General features: G+C 48.2%; 1 protein-coding gene across 4 annotated transcripts in view; it reads right to left on the reverse strand.

Moving 5' to 3' along the window:
• Window positions 1–26,073, reverse strand: part of ACVR2A (activin A receptor type 2A) — a 40,945-nt gene extending 14,872 nt beyond the window's left edge. For all 4 annotated transcript variants that reach the window (XM_075284531.1, XM_075284529.1, XM_075284530.1 and 1 more), the window contains exon 1: window positions 25,605–26,073. In XM_075284531.1, coding sequence (XP_075140632.1) covers window positions 25,605–25,659 — 55 coding nt within the window. In that variant the 5' untranslated portion in view covers window positions 25,660–26,073. The remainder of the gene's footprint in view (window positions 1–25,604) is intronic.
• Window positions 26,074–26,753: the final 680 nt, after the last annotated feature.

Raw genomic sequence — 26,753 nt, forward strand, 5'->3', positions numbered from 1 at the left:
CCACGGACAGAGCTCAATAATAAGGGCACAGCGGGGCGAGGGCCGGCCACGGACAGAGCTCAATAATAAGGGCTCAGCGGGGCGAGGGCCAGCCACGGACAGAGCTCAATAGTAAGGGCACAGCGGGGCGAGGGCCAGCCACGGACAGAGCTCAATAATAAGGGCTCAGTGGGGCGAGGGCCAGCCACGGACAGAGCTCAATAGTAAGGGCACAGCGGGGCGAGGGCCGGCCACGGACAGAGCTCAATAGTAAGGGCTCAGCGGGGCGAGGGCCGGCCACGGACAGAGCTCAATAGTAAGGGCTCAGCGGGGCGAGGGCCAGCCATGGACAGAGCTCAATAGTAAGGGCTCAGCGGGGCGAGGGCCAGCCATGGACGGAGCTCAATAATAAGGGCTCAGCGGGGCGAGGGCCAGCCACGGACGGAGCTCAATAATAAGGGCTCAGCGGGGCGAGGGCCAGCCTTAGACTGCGCTCCTCCATCCCGGGCACCGTCCACAGTTATAAATATATACGGCCGGGCAGAAGACGACAGTGAGGAGCTTCATCACTTACTACAGATATAGAGAACACCCCATGGCAGGGTTCACGCGGGGTCACAGCACAGAGGCCAAAGCCAAGAGGTTATTATAACTGCAAAGGAGGAAGCGCGAGCCCAGAGAGGCTCAGAAGAACGTGCCAAGACCGCCGAGCCTCCGGTGCTGCCGCCTGAACTTTCAACAACATCTTACAATATGGAGCTCAAGAATAATTCCAAGTATTTGCAGACGTCTCACGTTGTCTTCTGGAGCAGGGATGGGCTGGAGGTGGATGTACTGCCCCCGATGTCACCACAGACCTCCACCATCACTGCCCATAGAGATCAATGGACTGAAGAGGAGGAAGAAACCTCAGCTGTGGCCCTGCGGGGCCCTGCACATCCTCACTGTATGAATGGTCGGACTCCGACCAGTCAGCAAACGTCTTGTACAAGCGCCGGGACCTCCAATGATCCCTAGCACTAGATCCCTGTGCACCTCTACAGTAAACAGACAAGTGGGTGTGGTCAGTGCTTCAATACCCCCATAGAGATATAACCCCTTTCCCCAGAGGAGCCTTCTGTGACCAGGCCGAGCAGGATCGACCCCTCATCGCTGCCTCAACCATAAAACCAAAGTACTAAACATGAAGGAGTCAGAAAGACGACGCCTGGGAGCGAATCTGAAGGAATTTATCACTATTAAGATTCCTTATAATCTCTGGAAGGAGCCGGGATACCGGGAAACGGACCAGAAATGATATGGAATGGCTGCGCCGGCCGCCCTGCACAAACACTGCACCTCCGTGATGTCACCGCTACCTGCAGCCGGTACAAGAGAGGAGAAGTCACCGCAGCAAACAGGGAGACCCTACAAGGCTTCAGAGGAGCGCACCGGGGCACAAGACTCCGATTAGGAGATTATGGGCAGGTGGTACGTGGGAGTTCTGTGCGCATAGGACTCTAGACAAGGGAAATCTATGCTAGAAATGAGCAGAAAGAATTGACATGTTGGAAATGTTTTAGTCGCAGGAAGTAGTACGGGTCCTTAGGATAGGACATCAATGTCTAATCGGTGGGGGTCCCACATCTGACACCCCCACTGGTCAGCTATCTGCAGTGAGCGCTGAGGCCTCGTCACTCAGGACCAAGCACAGCGCCATACATTGACTAGTGGTTGTGGTCAGTACTGCAGCACGCAGCACACAGTCCACATGACCCACGTACATGACTACACTGGCCTGTGAGGCCGCTACAGATAGCTGATCAGAAGGGGTCCCAAGCACCAGCCCGCCACCAGATACTAAAGACCTATCCTAGGGACAGGTGATCAAGATTTATCTCCTGGGAAACCCCTTTAACGTTACACCGTCATACTGTATACCGGGAAGTGATCGGAGCATTCTTGGTGCAGCTGCTGAATGGAGACGGACACACCAATCACAGTGTGAACAGGAGCCTAAGCCGTGTCCACATCACTTTACATAAACACTGACATATGCCGCAAACACAGCTGTAGGCTCCCGTTCACACTACAAAGGCCAAATGAGTGTCACCCTTGGTCTACAGCTCCATCCCAACCGTACACTCACAGCCTGAGCGCAGGCCTTGTTATCACAGCAACCAATCTGCGCTCTATAGCATAGCAGCCATACCATGGCCGGCCAGTCCTTACTCATGGACAGTGAGGCCTAGTCTGTGGCGGCCACATGACAGCGCGGTGCGGCGCACACGCCAGGTGTAGTCAGGCTCGCCATGGTAGGACATTCTTTTTACAACTTCACAACCAATATTTAAATACAAGTCAAACGTGTTTGGTGGTGAGGAGGCCGCCCACAGCGCCTGCCAGAGGAGGAGAGCACACCCTGCACCTCACTACACCAAACCAGTCAATCAGGACGGACGGCCCGACAGTCAGCGAGGAGAGAAGAGATCAACGAATCACTGGTGCAAAAGTTACACCGCACACTATTACACCGCACACTATTACACCGCACACTATTACACCGCACACTATTACACCGCACACTATTACACCGCACACTATTACACCGCACACTATTACACCGCACGCTATCACCTGCTCACTATTACACCGCACACTATCACCTGCTCACTATTACACCGCACACTATCACCTGCTCACTATTACACCGCACACTATCACCTGCTCACTATTACACCGCACACTATCACAGCGCACACTATTACACCGCACACTATTACACCGCACACTATCACCTGCTCACTATTACACCGCACGCTATTACACCGCACGCTACTACACCGCACGCTACTACACCGCACGCTACTACACCGCACGCTACTACACAGCACGCTACTACACAGCACGCTACTACACAGCACGCTACTACACAGCACGCTACTACACAGCACGCTACTACACAGCACGCTACTACACAGCACGCTACTACACAGCACGCTACTACACAGCACGCTACTACACAGCACACTATTACACCGCACACTATTACACCGCACACTATCACCTGCTCACTATTACACCGCACACTATTACACCGCACACTACTACACAGCACGCTATTACACAGCACGCTATTACACAGCACGCTATTACACAGCACGCTATTACACAGCACACTATTACACCGCACACTATTACACCGCACACTATTACACCGCACACTATCACAGCGCACACTATCACCTGCTCATTATTACACTGCACACTATTACACCGCACACTATCACCTGCTCATTATTACACCGCACACTATCACCTGCTCATTATTACACCGCACACTATTACACCGCACACTATCACCTGCTCATTATTACACAGCACACTATTACACCGCACACTATCACCTGCTCATTATTACACCGCACACTATTACACCGCACACTATCACAGCGCACACTATCACAGCGCACACTATCACCTGCTCATTATTACACTGCACACTATTACACCGCACACTATCACCTGCTCATTATTACACCGCACACTATCACCTGCTCATTATTACACCGCACACTATTACACCGCACACTATCACCTGCTCATTATTACACCGCACACTATTACACCGCACACTATCACCTGCTCATTATTACACTGCACACTATCACCTGCTCATTATTACACAGCACACTATCACCTGCTCATTATTACACCGCACACTATTACACCGCACACTATCACCTGCTCATTATTACACTGCACACTATGACCCCGCACACTATTACACTGCACACTATCACAGCGCACACTATTACACAGCACACTATTACCTGCTCACTATTACACCGCACATTATTACCCCGCACACTACGACCCCGCACACTACGACCCCGCACACTACGACCCCGCACACTATCACCTGCTCACTATTACACTGCACACTATCACCCCGCACACTATTACACAGCACACTATCACCCCGCACACTATCACAGCGCACACTATCACAGCGCACACTATGACCCCGCATACTATTACACAGCACACTATCACCCCGCACACTATTAGGGGGAGTTCACACGGTGTAAAGTGGCGCACAATCTTGCACATATACGCAAAATTACGGGCGCAAAATTACGCGCCGTATACGATGGTAACTCCCATTGAAATCAATGGGATCTTTTTGAGCGCACAAACTGCTGACACGCGTATACGTGCAAGATTGCACGCCACTTTACACCGTGTGAACTGCCCCTTACACCGCACACTATTACCCCACACACAACACGGAGCACAAAGCAGACATCACACAGTCTATAGGGCAGTATAACGGCAACCCATATACTATGTATACAGTTTGACTGCTGTAAAAGTGCCAGGCACGTGGGCAAGTCAAGGGCTATAGGGGTAGCCGGCCACTGCCTACAGCGTCATAGGAGGAGGGGTAAACAATGCCCCCGCTTTTAGTCCAATTTCCTAGCAGGGACATTCAGCGAACACCACTGATGTCAAGGAGCCAGACTGCAGGTATTGATGGACATCAGCTAATTCCCCATCAGGACAGGTAGAGGACCCCTTCAGTTTTCGGCACATGCTATTCAGAGATACTATCTCCGGCAATGTGATGTGTAATTGGAACGCCCAAATGTATTCCCGAAAATAAGGTGACACTAGAAGGCCTGGCACTATTAAAGGGATTTTCTGGGGCTTATAAGCTTAGGGTTGGACCCTCACAGATCAGCTGGTTAAAAAAAAAAAAACTGCTGAGTGCTGCGGCCTCTTCAATGAACACCAAGCACAGTGCCGTACATACAGTAGAGGCTGAGCTCGGGATTGCAGCTCAGCAGCTGATCGGTGGGGGTGCCAGGTGTTAGACATACTGAGGAACCTATCCTAAGAATGGGTCATCCATATACCCGCGGGTACGCTCACCTGAAGGAATTTTCATGGGCCTCCTTTGAGTTCAATGGAAAACCTATTTCTAAAGTCAACAAAAAGAGTGAAAAACATCCAAAGCAATTCCCTTTTGAGCAGAGGCCTACTGTAAGATTCCCGGCCGCAGATACATACGTGTAGTATTATTATTATTATTATTGTTATGCCAATGCTCATCCAACATGGCCTAAGCAGTCCCTCAATAAAGCAGAGAGATAAGCGGCCATCAGATACTACCGTGCCACTTATCTCCAAACAGTTTGGACAGGGGACAGGAGGGTGTACATGTCATTGCTGTGTATTCACCTCTGGTTTGTCCCCGCAGATTGTCAGGAATGAGCCACAGTCACTCATAACTTGGACCACAGGAGTCCCCGAAATCCCTCTACACGTCATGGTTGCTTTTGTCAATCCAATTGTCCTCGGAGCTGATGCAAGGCTTTCCTGTGCTGGGCGACCGAAGGCCAAACCAGGACACGTGGAGAGCGACGTGTGCTACGTATAGGGCACGTTTTACTACTGTTAACCCCTTCTACACATTAAAGATGTGCATCCAACCAAGTCACTGCCAAGGCGAGAATATGAACGATCTCGAGCTCCTCTAAGAGAACAAGTGAGAGAAAAGGACGGATGTAGCAGAGCCGAGCTGGTCTCTTTGACGTTCCCTGCAACAGATCACTACCAGGACATGTCTCGTGGTGAACTGTGCAAACGTCACACTAAACCCCGCTACACCAGCGCACGCGTTAGCATCCCTTGCATCCACACAGATTCGCCCTTTGCTGAGACAACTTCACGTCTCCTGTATAGGACAGATGTAGATTAAGAGTGGAGATGTCCCGCTATGGGGGAAGAGACAAAGCAAAGCGTAAAGTTACACTAAAACAGCACGCAAATCTGCAACACTCCGATCTGGAGAGCAAGGATCAAAGCAGCATGAGAATGCAGACATGGAGTCTAGACCGACGTCTACTGGAGAGAGGCCGTGAAGTATATAAAACAACATGTGCACATCGCATTAATCACGCCGAGGGGCCCGGGCTCCCGATCGCTCTCATATACTGCATACATCCCACCTTTACCTCTCCGCCAGCCTCTGAATATGTATAGGAACCATTGATCGATCTGATGGCAGACACCAAGGAGCCGGGGATAGAGACAGGAGACGCAGGAAGGAAGCCCAAGCGGGCTCATATACAGGAATCAGCTTCATCATGTCCTCTATATATAATCCAGCTGACAGGACTGACACTGTATACTGGACCCCGGTAATAACAGCCAACGTACAGCTCAGCACTAAAACCGCACATGTGAATACAAGGCCCAAATATTTCAGCTGTGGGTTTTGCAATCTGCGACATGCTCGGCCACTGCCGATATCACCCACAGGTTCCATCAGCCAAAAGAAAAACCTGTAAGGATCTGTTTCGGGGTTCTTGACCAAGTGCCGATCTATCAAAGAGTAGAGTATGATTGGAAGCAAGGCGCCATGATCATGGACCCAAGAAATAGAAGGATGCCATGGTTATGGCCTCGTGCACGGGGCCCTGGTCTGGTGGTTATGGCTGTGTGCACGGGGCCCTGGTCTGGCGGTTATGGCTGCACGCACGGGGCCCTGGTCTGGTGGTTATGGCTGTGTGCACGGGGCCCTGGTCTGGTGGTTATGGCTGTGTGCACGGGGCCCTGGTCTGGTGGTTATGGCTGCACGCACGGGGCCCTGGTCTGGCGGTTATGGCTGTGTGCACGGGGCCCTGGTCTGGTGGTTATGGCTGTGTGCACGGGGCCCTGGTCTGGTGGTTATGGCTGCACGCACGGGGCCCTGGTCTGGCGGTTATGGCTGCACGCACGGGGCCCTGGTCTGGCGGTTATGGCTGCACGCACGGGGCCCTGGTCTGGCGGTTATGGCTGCGTGCATGGGGGCCCTGGTCTGGAGGTTATGGCTGCACACACGGGGCCCTGGTCTGGCGGTTATGGTTGCACACGGGGCCCTGGTCTGGCGGTTATGGTTGCACACGGGGCCCTGGTCTGGCGGTTATGGCTGCGTGCATGGGGGCCCTGGTCTGGCGGTTATGGCTGCACGCACGGGGCCCTGGTCTGGCGGTTATGGCTGCACGCACGGGGCCCTGGTCTGGCGGTTATGGTTGCACACGGGGCCCTGGTCTGGCGGTTATGGTTGCACACGGGGCCCTGGTCTGGCGGTTATGGCTGCACGCACGGGGCCCTGGTCTGGCGGTTATGGCTGCGTGCATGGGGCCCTGGTCTGGCGGTTATGGCTGCGTGCATGGGGGCCCTGGTCTGGCGGTTATGGCTGTGTGCACTGGGACCTGGTCTGGCGGTTATGGCTGTGTGCACGGGGCCCTGGTCTGGCGGTTATGGTTGCACACGGGGCCCTGGTCTGGCGGTTATGGTTGCACACGGGGCCCTGGTCTGGCGGTTATGGTTGCACACGGGGCCCTGGTCTGGCGGTTATGGTTGCACACGGGGCCCTGGTCTGGCGGTTATGGCTGCACGCACGGGGCCCTGGTCTGGCGGTTATGGCTGTGTGCATGGGGGCCCTGGTCTGGCGGTTATGGCTGTGTGCACGGGGCCCTGGTCTGGCGGTTATGGCTGTGTGCACGGGGCCCTGGTCTGGCGGTTATGGCTGTGTGCACGGGGCCCTGGTCTGGCGGTTATGGTTGCACACGGGGCCCTGGTCTGGCGGTTATGGTTGCACGCACGGGGCCCTGGTCTGGCGGTTATGGTTGCACGCACGGGGCCCTGGTCTGGAAGTTATGGCTGCACGTACGGGGCCTTTGTGTTTCACCCTCCATACATATAAAGCTATCAGGCTGTGTTCACAGCAGAGCTATTTCAGCAGATGGGATTACATAGACAAATGCACTTTTTTTTTTTATTTTTATTTTTTTTCCCAGTTATGCAATCCGTCACCCACACACACAAGAAACAGAAAAGAAAAAGCAGAGAGAATGTGAACAGAGCCGTACAAACTGTCCATGTAGAACATAAAAGCAGAGAGAGGGCGAATATCACAGAAACCCCCCAAACCTGTGTATATGATCACTAAGGCCGCGGTGAGAGGAGACCTCACTGTATACCTGGACCAAGAACACGAGCCGCTGACTTACTGCCAGATACACATACCGCAGATAGTTCTGCAAAGTTAACCGTTTCCTACAAGAAAGAGGGTCAGAGCAGCGACATCCGGGAGGAGACGGGAACGTAGAGGTACAGACCGGTAGGTGTCAGTACAATGTGCCGTATATACTGGGCCAGGTAACCAATATGGCTGCCTGTATACATCAGACACAACTTTCCCAGGATCTGGAAAAATAAGACAAAGTGTGTGTATATGGTAATAATGTTTTTAACACCCATTCCCAATAACAGGGGCTGGATGTTTCTTACGCGCTCTAGTAGGGGGGCAGATTGGAGCTTCTCATAGGATTCTCTCACCGAATCCTGTATAGACTGGAAACATTACACCAAACCCTCAGCTGTGAGTAGTAATACACATCCCGGACCACTGAAATGCCAACTCTTCCACGTTGGGAGCCAAAGTCTTGCCTCTCTGCCCCCTCGGCTGACGCCCCTGTTCAGGGGCAGGTTTAGGGATCCGGATGTATATTACTGAGAGGTGCAGGCGATGCCCAAAGATTTTAGGTTCCATAAAACTCCAATAAAACGGCTTTTACAGCCCCAGATTCATCTGCAGGATAGGTCATTGGTACACGATCTCTTGGGGTCCAACATTTCGGTCAGATGTTCCAGCGGCCTCGAGGTGCCGGAGTACCCATGCAGAAGTAATAGGGGCCCCGTCCTCTATAGCGCGGCCCCTACTACTTGTACAGGCCACTCGCCCACTGCCACGTGGAGATCTGTGCGGGATCCATGTGCTGGACAGCCAAACTGATGATCTACCTGGGGTCTGACACCACCGGGGTGCGGACTATCGTGGGACAGATCCGCCACAGCTTCCCAATTTCAGTTCACCAAACCGATGTGACGTTGCCTTCTATACACTGACTACACCAGGAACGGATACGACACGAGCACGTTTCTCGCTGTGCGCTGGTTTATTACAGGTTAACACATACCGTCTAGTAAAGTATCTGAGGTTTGCGCAGAATTTGGGCCTAGAATAGTGCGGCGGCCGGGGTGAGCGCAGCGCAGGCAGCAGTCACCGGCACGGCTTTCTTTCTAGTAACATGGGAGTCTATATTAAACCTTCGCAGCATTATGTCACTGTCTAACCCTCACAGCTCAGAAATAGGCCTGAAATATTCAGTGTGGGGGGCTCCTGAGATAAACAGGAATAAGCAGCACAGACCCCCGCTATGGGCGCCAACAACAGGTCCGGAATACGACGCTACTTAAAGGGGAACACCAGCTATAAAATATCTAGTCCATGAACAGTCCGGGTGAATAGGAGACACTTTGTAATAGATCGGTTTCTTTCTCCACTTATCAGTTACTTTATACATAGAAGTCTATGGAGGAGGAGGAGGAGGATGCAGGAAAAGGCGCAGACTGCTACGCTGAAGGATCACTTTTGACGCTGCTATAAGATAAGGCTATACTACTGAACAGACTGAGGCAATAGATCAATGAATGGCCTCCTCCATAGGCTTCTGTGTGGTAGGCGAGATGGGGCGGGTGCCATATAAACAGTCTGAGTGAGCTGCACTTTAGTCACTAACAAGGACTTTGTATAAACCAAGAGTGCAAATGCAAAAAAAAAAAAAAAAGTGGTAATAGAGCTAAATGACAGAAAAATGCCCCTTTCTCCACTTCTCCGACTCTTTTCCTCTACCAAAAGGTGACACTACTTCATATCCATGAATTCTGTCTTGGTTTCTCAAGACAGACTGACGCTAGGTTCACCCACCTGCGTTCGGCTTCCACTTGGGGACCAGAGAAACAGAAACCTAATCCGCTTAAAAAGCGGTTACCTGCGGACCCCATAGACTATAATCGGGTCTGCCGGGTTTCTGCCCGAAAAATGCTACTTACAGGAATAGTGGAACAGAAAGTGCAGATGTGAACGTACCCTGAGACTCCATAAATAATCAGATTACAAGTCCCTATAGAAGTCTATGGAGAGGAAAGTCAGAAGACAATGCAAAGCAAAGAGGCTGCTGCAGCTTAGAGTAGGTCCTCTGTCTCACCCAAGGGCAGAGGTTTCGCTACCAATGCGTTTCTGCTTTTCGTTGTAGATCTATTGTACAGAATTTAGGCCGTGTCCACAGAGAAGCTTTAGCCGTCAATTTAACCAGTTGTCTTCTGCCACAAATAGGTAGAGAAGATCTTTCCTACAATTTATATTGTATATGGAACCCTGCGGCTTGGAACGAGGTGATACATTGTATTATGATGTGTACCTATGCGTTGTATTATTGACATCTTATGTTGCAATGACAACATTTCTATTTGGGACGGATAATGCCGTATCTTACCTATTATTGCAAATAGAGATGAGCGAGTGCTATTCGAAACTCCCATTTGGATTAGCACGCACACATAGGAATGAATGGACGCAGCCGGCACGCAGGGGGTTAAGCGGCTGGCCAAGTCTGCGTGCCGGCCGCTTCCATTCATTCCTATGGGTGCGTGCTATTCGCAGTAGTACTTGCTCATCTCTAGTTGCAAACATTGTGTGATTGGCACGTGAGCTGGATATGCAAAAGGCAATGAGATTTTAATCAAGATTATTTGCAAGATTTTATTTTTTTCTCTCGTTTACTTTAGACGCGTCGGAGCCAAGGGGTTGCAAAAGTGCAGAAAGCTTATAATGTCAAAAGGCAAAATAAAAGACTGTTGCATCATGGAAAAAAAAAATATGTCTGATTCTGGCCGGATAATCAAATCGAAGCCCAATGGTGGATAGTGCAGCGGGAGAGACCAAGTGGGTGAGTGGGTGGGGGAGACCCACCCACTGATAGCAAGTCACCCTGTGAAATAACGGATTATCCCTTTAAAAGTCACCCGAGTATCTGGAGCCCGGCGTATACTGCTAATGTAAATCACAGGGGCAATAAGAAGCGGTGAAAAGCTCGCTAACCGTATAACTATCCAAAGCCACAATGTAAATATACAGACAAATTAGTGAGGTCAGGGACGCCGACTCCTCCGATCTGCACAACATCCCCTCATGTGCTTATTCTCCAGTCAATATGGATTACATGGTCGCTGTCCCGCACTTGCAGAAGACTACAGCGAGATGATAGACCTTATAGGAATACCCAAATATCCTCAAAATGGATGGACATTGTAATACGACATAACACCGTGTGCTGTGGGGAATGGAAACCATCAGAATCTGAAACCTCGTCCATCAGAAATCTGCCCCAATAGGCGCAACACCGCTCTAAGGACGCAACCTGAAAGGTTATTTTCCCAGAAATCCTCTGTAACAAGGGTACATTGTAACAACCCATCAGCTGTGTGAAGACACGACCGAGAGGTTAGTCATTCAGCATTAAGAATACACATAGATATCAAAATCAGAGAATCTCGCACCTGCCGAACACGGAAAACGTGAAAATAAACCATTGTATACCCCGAAGCAACCGAGTAAAGCAAATCCCATATTATACACGAAACTAAGACAGCAGAACAGGAAGCCGCTCGCTCGCAGGAAGTCGCAGTAAACAAGAAGGGGGAGAAAGAGGAAGCGGCCGCCCCCCTGCCGAAACCAGAAAACCATCTATATAGAAATGTGGTCAGAGCCACAAAATCATAGCCAGGGAGAGAAGAGGCTGCAATAACCACATGTCACCCCACATAGGCAGCGAGCACACGCCGTATACATACATAGTATACAGAGATCGCACGCCGTATACATACATAACACATCATAGTACATACAGCACACGCCGTATACATACATAGTATACAGAGATCGCACACCGTATACATACATAACACATCATAGTACATACACCACACGCCGTATACATACATAGTATACAGAGATCGCACACCGTATACATACATAACACATCATAGTACATACACCACACGCCGTATACATACATAGTATACAGAGATCGCACGCCGTATACATACATAACACATCATAGTACATACACCACACGCCGTATACATACATAGTATACAGAGATCGCACGCTGTATACATACATAACACATCATAGTACATACACCACACGCCGTATACATACATAGTATACAGAGATCGCACGCCGTATACATACATAACACATCATAGTACATACACCACACGCCGTATACATACATAGTATACAGAGATCGCACACCGTATACATACATAACACATCATAGTACATACACCACACGCCGTATACATACATAGTATACAGAGATCGCACGCCGTATACATACATAACACATCATAGTACATACACCACACGCCGTATACATACATAGTATACAGAGATCGCACGCCGTATACATACATAACACATCATAGTACATACACCACACGCCGTATACATACATAGTATACAGAGATCGCACGCCGTATACATACATAACACATCATAGTACATACACCACACGCCGTATACATACATAGTATACAGAGATCGCACGCTGTATACATACATAACACATCATAGTACATACACCACACGCCGTATACATACATAGTATACAGAGATCGCACGCCGTATACATACATAACACATCATAGTACATACACCACACGCCGTATACATACATAGTATACAGAGATCGCACGCCGTATACATACATAACACATCATAGTACATACACCACACGCCGTATACATACATAGTATACAGAGATCGCACGCCGTATACATACATAACACATCATAGTACATACACCACACGCCGTATACATACATAGTATACAGAGATCGCACGCCGTATACATACATAACACATCATAGTACATACACCACACGCCGTATACATACATAGTATACAGAGATCGCACGCCGTATACATACATAACACATCATAGTACATACACCACACGCCGTATACATACATAGTATACAGAGATCGCACGCCGTATACATACATAACACATCATAGTACATACACCACACGCCGTATACATACATAGTATACAGAGATCGCACGCTGTATACATACATAACACATCATAGTACATACACCACACGCCGTATACATACATAGTATACAGAGATCGCACACCGTATACATACATAACACATCATAGTACATACACCACACGCCGTATACATACATAGTATACAGAGATCGCACGCCGTATACATACATAACACATCATAGTACATACACCACACGCCGTATACATACATAGTATACAGAGATCGCACGCCGTATACATACATAACACATCATAGTACATACACCACACGCCGTATACATACATAGTATACAGAGATCGCACGCCGTATACATACATAACACATCATAGTACATACAGCACACGCCGTATACATACATAGTATACAGAGATCGCACGCCGTATACATACATAACACATCATAGTACATACACCACATGCCGTATACATACATAGTATACAGAGATCGCACGCTGTATACATACGTAACACATCATAGTACATACACCACATGCCGTATACATACATAGTATACAGAGATCGCACGCTGTATACATACGTAACACATCATAGTACATACACCACATGCCGTATACATACATAGTATACAGAGATCGCACGCCGTATACATACATAACACATCATAGTACATACACCACACGCTGTATACATACATAACACATCATAGTACATACACCACATGCCGTATACATACATAGTATACAGAGATCGCACGCTGTATACATACATAACACATCATAGTACATACACCACACGCTGTATACATACATCGCTCACTGTATGGTATACAGAGATCGCACGCTGTATACATACATAACACATCATAGTACATACACCACACGCCGTATACATACATAGTATACAGAGATCGCACGCCGTATACATACATAACACATCATAGTACATACACCACACGCTGTATACATACATCGCTCACTGTATGGTATACAGAGATCGCACGCTGTATACATACATAACACATCATAGTACATACACCACATGCCGTATACATACATAGTATACAGAGATCGCACGCTGTATACATACATAACACATCATAGTACATACACCACACGCTGTATACATACATCGCTCACTGTATGGTATACAGAGATCGCACGCTGTATACATACATAACACATCATAGTACATACACCACACGCCGTATACATACATAGTATACAGAGATCGCACGCTGTATACATACATAACACATCATAGTACATACACCACACGCCGTATACATACATAGTATACAGAGATCGCACGCTGTATACATACATAACACATCATAGTACATACACCACACGCCGTATACATACATAGTATACAGAGATCGCACGCTGTATACATACATAACACATCATAGTACATACACCACACGCCGTATACATACATAGTATACAGAGATCGCACGCTGTATACATACATAACACATCATAGTACATACACCACACGCCGTATACATACATCGCTCACTGTATGGTATACAGAGATCGCACGCTGTATACATACATAACACATCATAGTACATACACCACACGCCGTATACATACATAGTATACAGAGATCGCACGCTGTATACATACATAACACATCATAGTACATACACCACACGCTGTATACATACATCGCTCACTGTATGGTATACATACACCACACGCCGTATACATACATCACCCACTGTATGGTATACAGAGATCGCATGCCGTATACATACATTACCCACTGTATGGTATACAGAGATCGCACGCTGTACACATATATAACACGTCATAGTACATACACCACACGCCGAATACATACATAACATGCCATGGTACATACATACACTTCATGCCATATGCATACATACACCATACATATACACCACACGCCGTATACATACATTGCACACCATAGTAAGTACACCACATGATGTATACATACATAACACGGCATAGTACATATACCACACGCCATATATATACAGTGTACGCTGTATACATGCATACACTGCACGCTGTATACATACACAACACGCCATATACATAAATACATACATACACAACACGCCGTATACATAAATACATACATACACAACACGCCGTATACATAAGGCTGGTCTTACACGGCCGTATAGAATGTACAGTCCGCAAGTTGCTGATCAGCAACACTAGATGCTGAGTGCTGTGCCCACGGACCACGGTTGCGGCCCGGCCACACCACGGATAAAATATCCGGTGGTGTAAGAGGCTACACTGAATATAATGTGTCCACAATTGAAAACTCTCAATTGCGGACTATTTGCGGACTTACATTACGGCCGTGTAAGGCCAGCCTAAATACATACATACACAACAGGCCGTATACATAAATACATACATACACAACACTCCATAGTACATACACCCCAGCAAACAAGACACTGTACATTGTACAGCCTTACTCCGTGTCAGACGAAGGCCATTACTTATAGAGCGAGGCGAACACGAGAAGGTGTTAGTGCAAGTTCACACTGCGGGAATATATATATACACTCACCGGCCACTTTATTAGGTACACCTGTCCAACTGCTCGTTAACACTTAATTTCTAATCAGCCAATCACATGGCAGCAACTCAGTGCATTTAGGCATGTAGACATGGTCAAGACAATCTCCTGCAGTTCAAACCGAGCATCAGTATGGGGAAGAAAGGTGATTTGAGTGCCTTTGAACGTGGCATGGTTGTTGGTGCCAGAAGGGCTGGTCTGAGTATTTCAGAAACTGCTGATCTACTGGGATTTTCACGCACAACCATCTCTAGGGTTTACAGAGAATGGTCCGAAAAAGAAAAAACATCCAGTGAGCGGCAGTTCTGTGGGCGGAAATGCGTTGTTGATGCCAGAGGTCAGAGGAGAATGGCCAGACTGGTTCGAGCTGATAGAAAGGCAACAGTGACTCAAATAGCCACCCGTTACAACCAAGGTAGCCAGAAGAGCATCTCTGAACGCCGCACAGTACGTCGAACTTTGAGGCAGATGGGCTACAGCAGCAGAAGACCACACCGGGTGCCACTCCTTTCAGCTAAGAACAGGAAACTGAGGCTACAATTTGCACAAGCTCATCGAAATTGGACAATTGAAGATTGGAAAAACGTTGCCTGGTCTGATGAGTCTCGATTTCTGCTGCGACATTTGGATGGTAGGGTCAGAATTTGGCGTCAACAACATGAAAGCATGGATCCATCCTGCCTTGTATCAACGGTTCAGGCTGGTGGTGGTGGTGTCATGGTGTGGGGAATATTTTCTTGGCACTCTTTGCGCCCCTTGGTACCAATTGAGCATCGTTGCAACGCCAAAGCCTACCTGAGTATTGTTGCTGACCATGTCCATCCCTTTATGACCACAATGTACCCAACATCTGATGGCTACTTTCAGCAGGATAATGCAATGCCATGTCATAAAGCTGGAATCATCTCAGACTGGTTTCTTGAACATGACAATGAGTTCACTGTACTCCAATGGCCTCCACAGTCACCAGATCTCAATCCAATAGAGGAGCATCTTTGGGATGTGGTGGAACGGGAGATTCGCATCATGGATGTGCAGCCGACAAATCTGCGGCAACTGTGTGATGCCATCATGTCAATATGGACCAAAATCTCTGAGGAATGCTTCCAGCACCTTGTTGAATCTATGCCACGAAGAATTGAGGCAGTTCTGAAGGCAAAAGGGGGTCCAACCCGTTACTAGCATGGTGTACCTAATAAAGTGGCCGGTGAGTGTATATATATATATATAATAATGAACACGCTGGATATTCACACTGGAAAAGCCGCTGAAATACAACATGGCATAGGAGAGTTTCCTAATAAGTGCAGCGGACCTGTGTGAACACGGCCAAATAGAAACAAACACACTAAACACTATCACAGGGATCTGCGAGCTAGGACACGGCAGCTGTGCTGAGACTACAACTCCCAGCATGCATGCTGGCTCTGCTGCTCTTGGAGCTCTTATAGAAGTGAGTGGAGCATGCTGGGAGTTGTAGTTTCACAATAAGCGGACACTTGCACTACGGTAATATATTGTGCTGTATGATCTACATGAAAGGTAAACTGGGGAGATAAGAAATGCCAATGAGGGTAAATGTACATCATAGGAGGGACCACCAACCACATATTATGTCATCTGGGGACATCATCATCATCACCTGCACTGACTGCAATGTGTGCCAATCTGTAGGGACCTGTATACACACAGCCACACGGTATAACAGGTTATATTCCCTTCTATTATAGCAGGGTTACTAATACAGGATCATTGCACAAGAACATCCTCCCCGATCCAACCCAGCAGGTTTTACCAATTGTCATCATAACAAAAACCACATTTTCCTTTCCTCTACCACACTGGCATTGCCTGAGTCATCCGCTGGCGTCACATCAGTAGTCACACACTGCACAATATTACACCATAGTACGGTATACAGCGTGCATGTAGAGTCTATGTAACGTCTAGGAGCACGGCCATCCAGTTTAGCACTAGGCCCTCCATTTATGTGCAGGGAATAGTTACACGTTTTGCGGTATTTTCACCCTTCCTGTTCCCTGTGATGTCACTATACAACCCAGGGGTCATTGGGGCGAGAGGTGCAGGGTTGGACTGACGGCCCATATGTCCGATTACTATTATATTATTTACATCCGATACTTTGCCTTTAAGAACAATATAGCTTAAAGGCACACAACACCAGGCCCATGTCGCTGGATTTATAATACGACATGAATGGAGAGGACGACGGACAAGTGTATTAGGAAATTACCAATCACGCAATTCCCTAACATACAAAAGCCGACCCTCGCCACATCCCACAAGCCAATGATTCTATAGGTGCAAAACGCAACAAAAAAAAACCCTCGACCCCACACAGGTAGAGATAATACCTGTGAGAACAAGGCCCAACCCCTGTTTGTAGAGTTATTTAAAGAGCTCGAGAGCCGACATGTAAGGAGAGGAGAAAGGAATGGCAATAATCTGCTAAGAAAAACAGGAGGCTTTGCAGGAGCCCGAGCGGCCATTTCTCCGGTCTAGAGTAACTGGCGGCCCGCCACCTGCCAGCAAAGGAAATATTGATTCGGATTCGGAGACTGATGCCATTTAAACAAGAGAAAAAAAAAAGAAAAGAAAAGACCTGATAATAAATATGCACAACTATGCTGCAATGCAGGTCTTAAAGGATTGTTTAGGGTCGCACCACCAAAATACACGTGGGGGACAGAGGACACAACCCATATGTAAGACCAAGAACATCACATCACACACATCATGGATGGAAACCCCTCAAAACACCGATCCTTAGGGCAACATGGTGGCTCAGTGGTTGCAGCGCTGGAGTCCTGGGTTCGAATCCCGCTAGGAACAACATCTGCAAGGAGTTTGTATGTTCTCCCCGTGTTGTGTGGATTTCCTCCCATTCTACAAAGACATACTAATAGGGAAAAGTACATTGTGATCCCTATTAGAGATGAGCGAGTACTGTTCGGATCAGCCGATCCCAACAGCACGCACGCATTGAAATGAATGGACGTAGCCGGCACGCGGGGGGTTAAGCGGCCGGCGTCAAAGCGGAAGTACCAGGTGCTTCCATTCATTTCAATGCGTGCGTGCTGTTCGGGTCGGCTGATCCGAACAGTACTCGCTCATCTCTAATCCCTATATGGGGCTCATAATCTACAGCAATCCCTCAGGTTTCCCTGCACGGCCTGCTGATCTGGAGCTGGGCTTTGGCTTATACACTGCAGCCAAAAGACTCAAGGATGAGCAAACCCCTGGATATGGGCTAGTGTGAATGGCGGGCAATAAAAACAAATCTCTGGAAAGGGCCGAAAAACAAAAGCAAGGTCTGGACTTTCAAAGGGGTCTTCTCGCCTTGACAATCCCTTTTAAAAGTAAAGATGGCGCCTGAATTCCCTGGTGAGCTGCCGATATCATGACGGGGAGCTGCGGTCAGTCCACTAGAGTGGGAGCGGATAATACTCTAGTCCTAACTCAGACAGGGCTCCCGAACAGAAGTCAGAAAAGTGAGGGCCCTGCTGTGCAAGGAAAAACAGAGAAAGGGCCCCAGCGATGCAGACGCTGTACTCAGAAATGGTGGGGACTAGACCCTCATGCGGGGTCACCAATGAAACTACAACTCCCAGCATGCTCCATTCTCTGAACAAATAGGCATGCTGGGAGTTGTTGTTTCCCAAGAGCTGGAGGTTACCGCCCCCTGTCCTAGTGATATGACACCCGTTTATAAGATTGGAGTCCCCCTTTATCCCGCTATAATCTTCAGACTGTTGTAGAATATCACTGAGGCCTGGGCCTAAGCACATCTGTATTCTCTATACCTTATTACAGGGACAAGCAGGGGCCCAATAACCCAAATGAGCACCAGAGGGATCTACGAGGCTGTAAATTGACAGGGCACCCATGGCGGCCTCTACCACCCACATGTCATGCAAAAGGTTGCAGAGAAACGACTCACTTGTCATGATGGCAGCGCTCAGACCAGTCACAACATGCCGAGCAGCTACAGAACCACAATGTACGTTACACACGCCAAAATCAATTTCCACAAATAATAAAAGGAAAAAAAAAAAAAGTCACCCGAAAGCCAAGGAACAAGTCTCCACAGCCCCAAAACACACCAGCGATGCAGGAGGCCACGAACAACCCCGCACCCCATCATACCGGGGAACAGGCCTTCAGGCCGCGGTCACACAGGCAGGTTTTGATGCAAATCTATTGGAAAGACTTGAGTTTCAGGGTTTGGCTCAAAACAGCACCAAAACTGCATGCGCGAGTCCAGTCATCTCTGCCCCCTACACATGGGTCTGCACTGCTCCTCTATAATGTATACGTGGTCTCCAGAGAAGGATCGGGGACACTGGATTTCCATGTCCAATCCTTATGTCATAGTAGGAGATATACTGCCCCCACCTGGTGACTGGCAGCAGCGCTCATCCCTCTCTGGTTACCCCCAAATACATAAGAATCAAAGTCCATTGAGCACGTGTATTGGGGGGAGGGGGGTGTATTGGGGAGAGAACTCTTGGCCCAATCATTAATAAAGGTGTATGGGCACCTTGAAGGGCGTTTTTGGATTAAACATGATTATAGATTACATCAGGTCATCACTATCAGACCCGTCAGTGTGTGTGTGTGTAGGGGGGCAGTGCTAGGGGTCGGACCCCTACACATCCGATACAGGATAGGTCACCAATCTCTGTCATGCAGAACACCCCTGTAAGGGTCAGACTATCAGTATTATTATAAAGGCCGTACACCTTAGAGTTCCGGTGGTCGAACTATCCAATTAGGCCGATGATCCCCCATCTATCCGACACATAGTAGCCGCCATAACTGTTCACATCTGGCCAAAAACTTATCGCCATGCCGGATATTTTTGGCCAGCTGTCCACTGAAACTACCTGCATGCCCAGCCGCTTGTGCCGACGGCCCCAACTAGAGTTACTTTTGATGGTGGGACTGCTCATACGAAAAATCCCATCACCTATCTGATGTCCACAGAACGGGTGTCCGAGGTGGAACGCTCAATTAGATTTTTTTTTTTTTTTTTGGTCACATTTTGCAGCTCACATTCCAAAACAGCAGGAAGCAAGGAAAAAAAAAAAAAATTACCTCCGAGGGAAAGTGTAAAATTTCTCAATTTGTTCTGAAAAAAGAAAAGCAAAAAACAAAAAAACAAAAAACAAATCACACCGTGCATGACACAGACTGAAAATCCACATATGACAAAAACCACAAAATTACTAAAACCCAACTCCTGGTTTCTACAAAACAAACAAGTCCACTCCCTGCCAAGGGAGAGCTATGCCAGTCCAGTGCTCATCCTGAGCTGCCTGGTGCACAAATAGAATGCCACAATAACAGTGAAGACCGACACAGGCGTCGCGAGAGCAGAAGGAATGTAACCGTGTACACAATGTGTCACAGAGGCGTCATCCCAGCATTCATCTCACTCTCTAGATGGATTGTGATAAAACAAAATCCTGACACACTTAAGGGGTGTGAAAGTGCAGACGTCGGACCTTGGCGAGGCCCACCACATGATGCAATAGGAGGTCCACGTGAGGAGGGGGTGGGAAGGAGCCACATTCACCCCCTCACTAAAACAAATTCTGCACTTAAAGCATCAAAGAAAAAAAAATGCAATTGCTGAAGATTTACAGAAAGCGTGCGGCCTCCATGTGCTCCTCAGCTGGCAGAACCTGCACTTACACAGCTCAACATAGCCGCGCGGAATCAATACCACTATAGAGAGGGGAGCAGAACCCCCCCACCCCCCGTATTTAATAACCACAAGGAATCGGATCCATTCAGTAGAGGTGAAGCCTCACAAATACCGCCAAACAATGCGGGACCTAAGGAGTCAAATCCAGAGCGGACTGGCACCGTGACACCGCGCCGCTGGAGCAGAACGCGTTCCGCTGGCTGGAAGGGACGGATAAATCACACATTAAACATTTAGATTCCTTCTGTTAGCAAACACCAAAGCCTTTAATGCGGAGCGACTGCAGCGACAACCCCACAAACCAAACAACGTACCTGCCACCCGAACGGGATGGGCACTGCTACACCGCCTGGCAGCTTAAAGGGACCCGACACCCCCTGACACATAGCGTCCATTATATTCCATCTACTACACACAAAGCAGCGCTGTCCTATCTCGTCAGGGCCTAGAGAGCTGTTCATCCTGATCCTCCTGGTTCATTAGGAGAAATTTAAAGCTTAACACAAATAAAAATGCAACGTTTGGACAAATGTATTATAAAGCAATACGTAGATGTGCAACAAGATCACAACGTGGCGCTATTACCCATAAAGTACCACAACTTGACGGTTTGCAGATTCCTTACCCTGAAGGATTTCTGCACAGCCGCCTCCACCATTATTAGTTACAAGGGGGCACCAGGACCACCGCCATCATGGGGTGCATTTACTTCAAGGTTTCTGCATCATGCCAATGGTAGGGAGGGTATCAGGGTGCACGGGGTTCAGGGTAACGGATCTATCGCCAGGGGTTTTTTTGTAATGATTTGTGTATAAATCAACAAGGGATCTTGTTACTTTGTGACATGGAATTGAGTTCCCTTCACTTTGCTTCCGTTTTAACGAATCTACTAAATAGATGTAAAAGAAAATGTAAAAGCCACGGCCGCCGCGTAGACCTAGAACAACAGACCACGTGAAGGGTCACGTGACTCAACATACCCCTATTGGTCACATGATAGCGACACGTTAAGAGTGTGTACGCACCATCAGCGGAAAATCTGCACCATAAACCATCAGCATTAACGTGAATGTGTCCCTGGATTTTTCAGACCGGGTGCAGAATGTGACCTAGGGTGCGCCTAAATTTATTTAGATTTATAATCTGCACCAAAACCCACATGTACAGGTATGAAACTCCCGAGAGCGTACGTACGTAAACCCTGTCTGTGTGCAAGTGTCCTAAATCTTTATAGGGACTTTGCCCCCCCCCCCCCCTCCAAGATTGCAAGGCGACTACCTGTGACGTAAAGCAACTGTTGAAAAATCCAACCCGTTGTCATCTTGCACCCAAGTGTCTCTTGTTTTCATGGATCCCCCACACAGTTGATTGTATAGAGGGGTCTGAGAAAACAGGCAAAAACCTGACACGACTTATGCCATAAAAAAAACCCGCCAGACACTATTCACTGTTGTGTGAATACAGCCTTAGAGTTCAATGTCATGCATGCAACTGGCCATTTGGCTAGGACTAGGTGGCCACTTTGTCGCGATACACCAAGTAACACAACCAAAAAAACATTGTGTTACTCGTCTGCGACTCGCTATCATGTGACTATCGGTGCACGGGTCACAAGCACCTTATAGTGTGGTCCACCAAGGCGCAGTCACGTGGTTGTCGTGTGGTCTCGCATGTACCAAACTGCTGATCGCCGCTCACCATCCAACCGTACCCAACATCACATACGTATTTGTCACCTGCTCCATATGGATAATCCCCGGATCTCTAGGAACAAATATATGGAGAACTTTTCCGAAAACAGATCGCACCAAAGCCGTTGTGGGTGGCAGAAAAAAGAAAAAAAAAAAGAACCCCCCTCCCCCCAGAATGTCACCTTCCATTACGTGAGAAATGCAACTGCAGCAACATATCTGTCACCGGGAGGATTTGCGCTCCATGTTTGCCTATAGCCGGCCACCTGCTGACTCCACTTACACCAGATACTCTATCAAACGCTCCCGTCCAGCTGTTTTTAATGTATACTATTAGGGCGTCCCAGGCGCTCGGCCATTGCTTGCACCAATACGCAGGCACATTACTTGCGTGTCAAGCTCAGCAAATGCAAGAAGGACGGGGAGAAGAGGAGGAGGGGCGCCCATCAGAAGACAGCAATACGGTCAATAAAGGTTGAGTTTCAGCGCTGCACATGGAGGGCTGTCCTGAAATGCTCTGCCATTAGCCACGAAACTGGGGAACGCAGGGTTAATGCTGGACGCTCCGGAGGGCAGACATCTGGGTGTCTGGCAGGGGCCCTGCTCATAGCATGACAGCTAAATCCAAATCGCAGGCAGCAGCCCATGTGGCCCTTAGTGGCCCTGCGACATGAACTTCCATTATGGGCCATTCATCAAATACAAGCTCTGCCAAATACGCCGCAGGTACCCTGTATACAGCAACGTGGGGTCCACATGGACGCTGGCACCATGATTTAGTGATCCTCAATAGGTGATGGGCAACGCAGCAAAATATAACATTGTAGGATCAACCATCACATTGAATTTATTGGGACTCACTACAGTCGGGGGTGCGGTGTGCATCATAATGAACCCCAAAATGTACAATATGAACACCCTCCCCAAACCAGCCGACCCTCACATAGGCCCCGGTGTTTACATCTGGATATAAAGTAACAGAAAATCTACAAAAGCAAAAATAACTGGCCCCAAAGGGCCCCACCAGATACAACAGATGTCATACATAGTGTGATATAGGTATAAAGTATATACAGCGCCACTGCAATATATACGGAGGAGGCAAATACATGTATGAGCACCAACATGGGATCACAGGATACAGATCTGTTACATGACAGGAGTATATAGTGAGTGCAACACCATATTACACGACCGCCATAGACAGCACATACATAGATCACAGTATATAAGTGTGCAGATCTCTCACGTGATTCCTGTATACAGTATATGCAGATCTCTTACATGATCCCAGTATAGAGCACATGCAGATCTCTTACATGATCCCAGTATAGAGCACATGCAGATCTCTTACATGATCCCAGTATATAGCACATGCAGATTTCTTACATGATTCCTGTATATAGCACATGCAGATCTCTTACATGATCCCAGTATATAGCACATGATACACCATCCCTTGGTATAGTATGTGCCCATATCCTACATGATCCCATTATATATCATGAATAGTTCTCTTATATGATCCCCAAGTGGAAATAAAATCTCCCCTGATCCCTGGACACATTGTCTGAGCTCCTGATACATTGTATGACTAGATCTCCTACATGGATACAAAGTATTGTGTGTGCAGATCTCTTCTCCCAGTATACACTATGTGCACTCCAAATATTGTGTATATAGATATGATCCCCATATAGTGTGTAGATTTCCTACATGTATGCAGTATGTATAGATTACATGGCATGTATTTATAGAATTCTTACATGATCCCTTATAGATATCTTAAATGATCAATGTATACAGATCACATGGCCCGAGTATTTAGAAATTGCTTACACGATTCCTTCATAACCTGCGGTATACAGAGATCTTATGTGCACAGATACTGTACAGGAGTAAGATCTCACATGATCCCCTGTACATAGTGCAAATCTCTCAGTCTCAGTATATAGAGTAGAGATCTCTTACAAGACTTCTTACAAATCTCTTACTTGATCCATGCACAAAGTCAGTACAAATTACTTTTCCGGCACAGATCGAGCACATTATATGAAACTCTATTGGATCCCTGTACACAATGTGTGTAGATCACTTGATCCCCGTACACAAGATTTCTCACATGATCCCTGTGTAAAGATTACATCAAATTCCTCCATGATCTCAGTATACACAATTCCATCTCCCACAGGATCCCTGAACGTGAAAAACTCCCACAAGATTCCTGTACATAGAAACCCACACATGATCTCAGCACAAGCAGATCCAGAAACCCACACATGATCCCATCACAAGCAGATCCAGAAACCCACACATGATCCCAGCACAAGCAGATCCTCCACATGATCCCTGTACATACAAATGTCAGCACATACAGATCTACCACATGATCAGAGCACATGAAGATCCCCCACATGATCCCAGGACATACAGATCTCCCACATGATCCCAGGACATACAGATCCTCAATATGATCAGAGCACATACAGATCTCCCACATGATCCCACCACATACAAATCCCCACATAATCCCAGGACATACAGATCCTTCACATGATCCCAGGACATACAGATCCCTCACATGATCCCCCACCATACAGATCCCTCACATGATCCCAGCACATACAGATCCCCCACATGATCCCCCGCAGTATATTGCGGGTCTCTTCTTACCTGAGGAGCAGGAGATCAGGAACACGGCGAAGGCCAGCTTGGTGGCAGCTCCCATGGCTGCAGATAGATCCACACGCTCCAGTAATAGTAATAGCAGTGGTGAGGAGGACGAGGCGGGGGACACAGGGGGCGCTGCGGCGGGTCACCAACCGGAGGGCAGAGTCAGAAGCAGCAGCAGCCGGGAGAGCGGGGCCCCCATGTCCCGGGGGTGGCGGCGAGAACACGGACACTACTGTATGGAGAGGGAGGCAGAGGACGGGATAAGTCAGCTCCCCCCTCCGTGCACAGGCCTGTCCCCAGTCACTGGCTCCAGTGAGGCCTCTCAGTGTCCGCGCAGCGTGTCCGGCCTACAAGTCGCCTCCTCCTCACTCCGAGTCCTCTCATCTCTGCCCATTCAGCTGCACGGATCCCGGGCCAAGATGGCGGCGCCGAACATTGTTTTTGTTTTCTCGCCTCCTCCTCCGCGACTAACAGCAAGGGCGGGGCCGGGCGGCTTAGAGATGCAAATGACGGACACGGAAGGCAGCCAATCAGAACGCATGGGAGGCGGGGTTTGTAGCTAACAACTAATGTGAGAGGGGTGGTTTTCAGGAAGAGGCGTGGTTTAGAGGGTTCAGTGACGTAAAAGTGGGGGCGTGGTTACGGGGGCAAAATGGAGCAGCGATAGCGCTGCTGGGAGACGGGGGCTGTGTGTAATGCCGGGAGTAGCCGGTGGGGGCGCTCGAGAGGCGTTGGAATCCCTTGTATACTGTATATACTGTATATCAATATATAACACTGATACTGTGACGGGGATGACCCTCAATAGCTCCCTGCAAGGCAATGCAGCAGTAAGAGTCAGTGAGAGATATTTATAAGTCATTTGCGCCAGATATCGAGAGTAAAAAAGTCGCACGCATCAGGTTTACGACTTTATATACGCCAGTTGCGACAAAAATTGTCACAACCGGCATTTTTGCCCCTCCCATGTTGCGATCATAAAAGCGAATGCGGCATTTGTTGTGGCGTTACGTTTAATATAATTTCCACCCATTTACTGGCGTAGATTTCTTCCTAAGTTACGGCTCGGCACAGGAGCGTTTCATCAGGGTTATAAAAACTGGCATTTAATATACCAGTCTTTATACATATACCCCTGTGTGTGGGAAG

Source organism: Leptodactylus fuscus, chromosome 8 (genome assembly GCF_031893055.1).
Source record: "Leptodactylus fuscus isolate aLepFus1 chromosome 8, aLepFus1.hap2, whole genome shotgun sequence".
In the NCBI taxonomy this organism is placed as follows: domain Eukaryota; kingdom Metazoa; phylum Chordata; class Amphibia; order Anura; family Leptodactylidae; genus Leptodactylus; species Leptodactylus fuscus.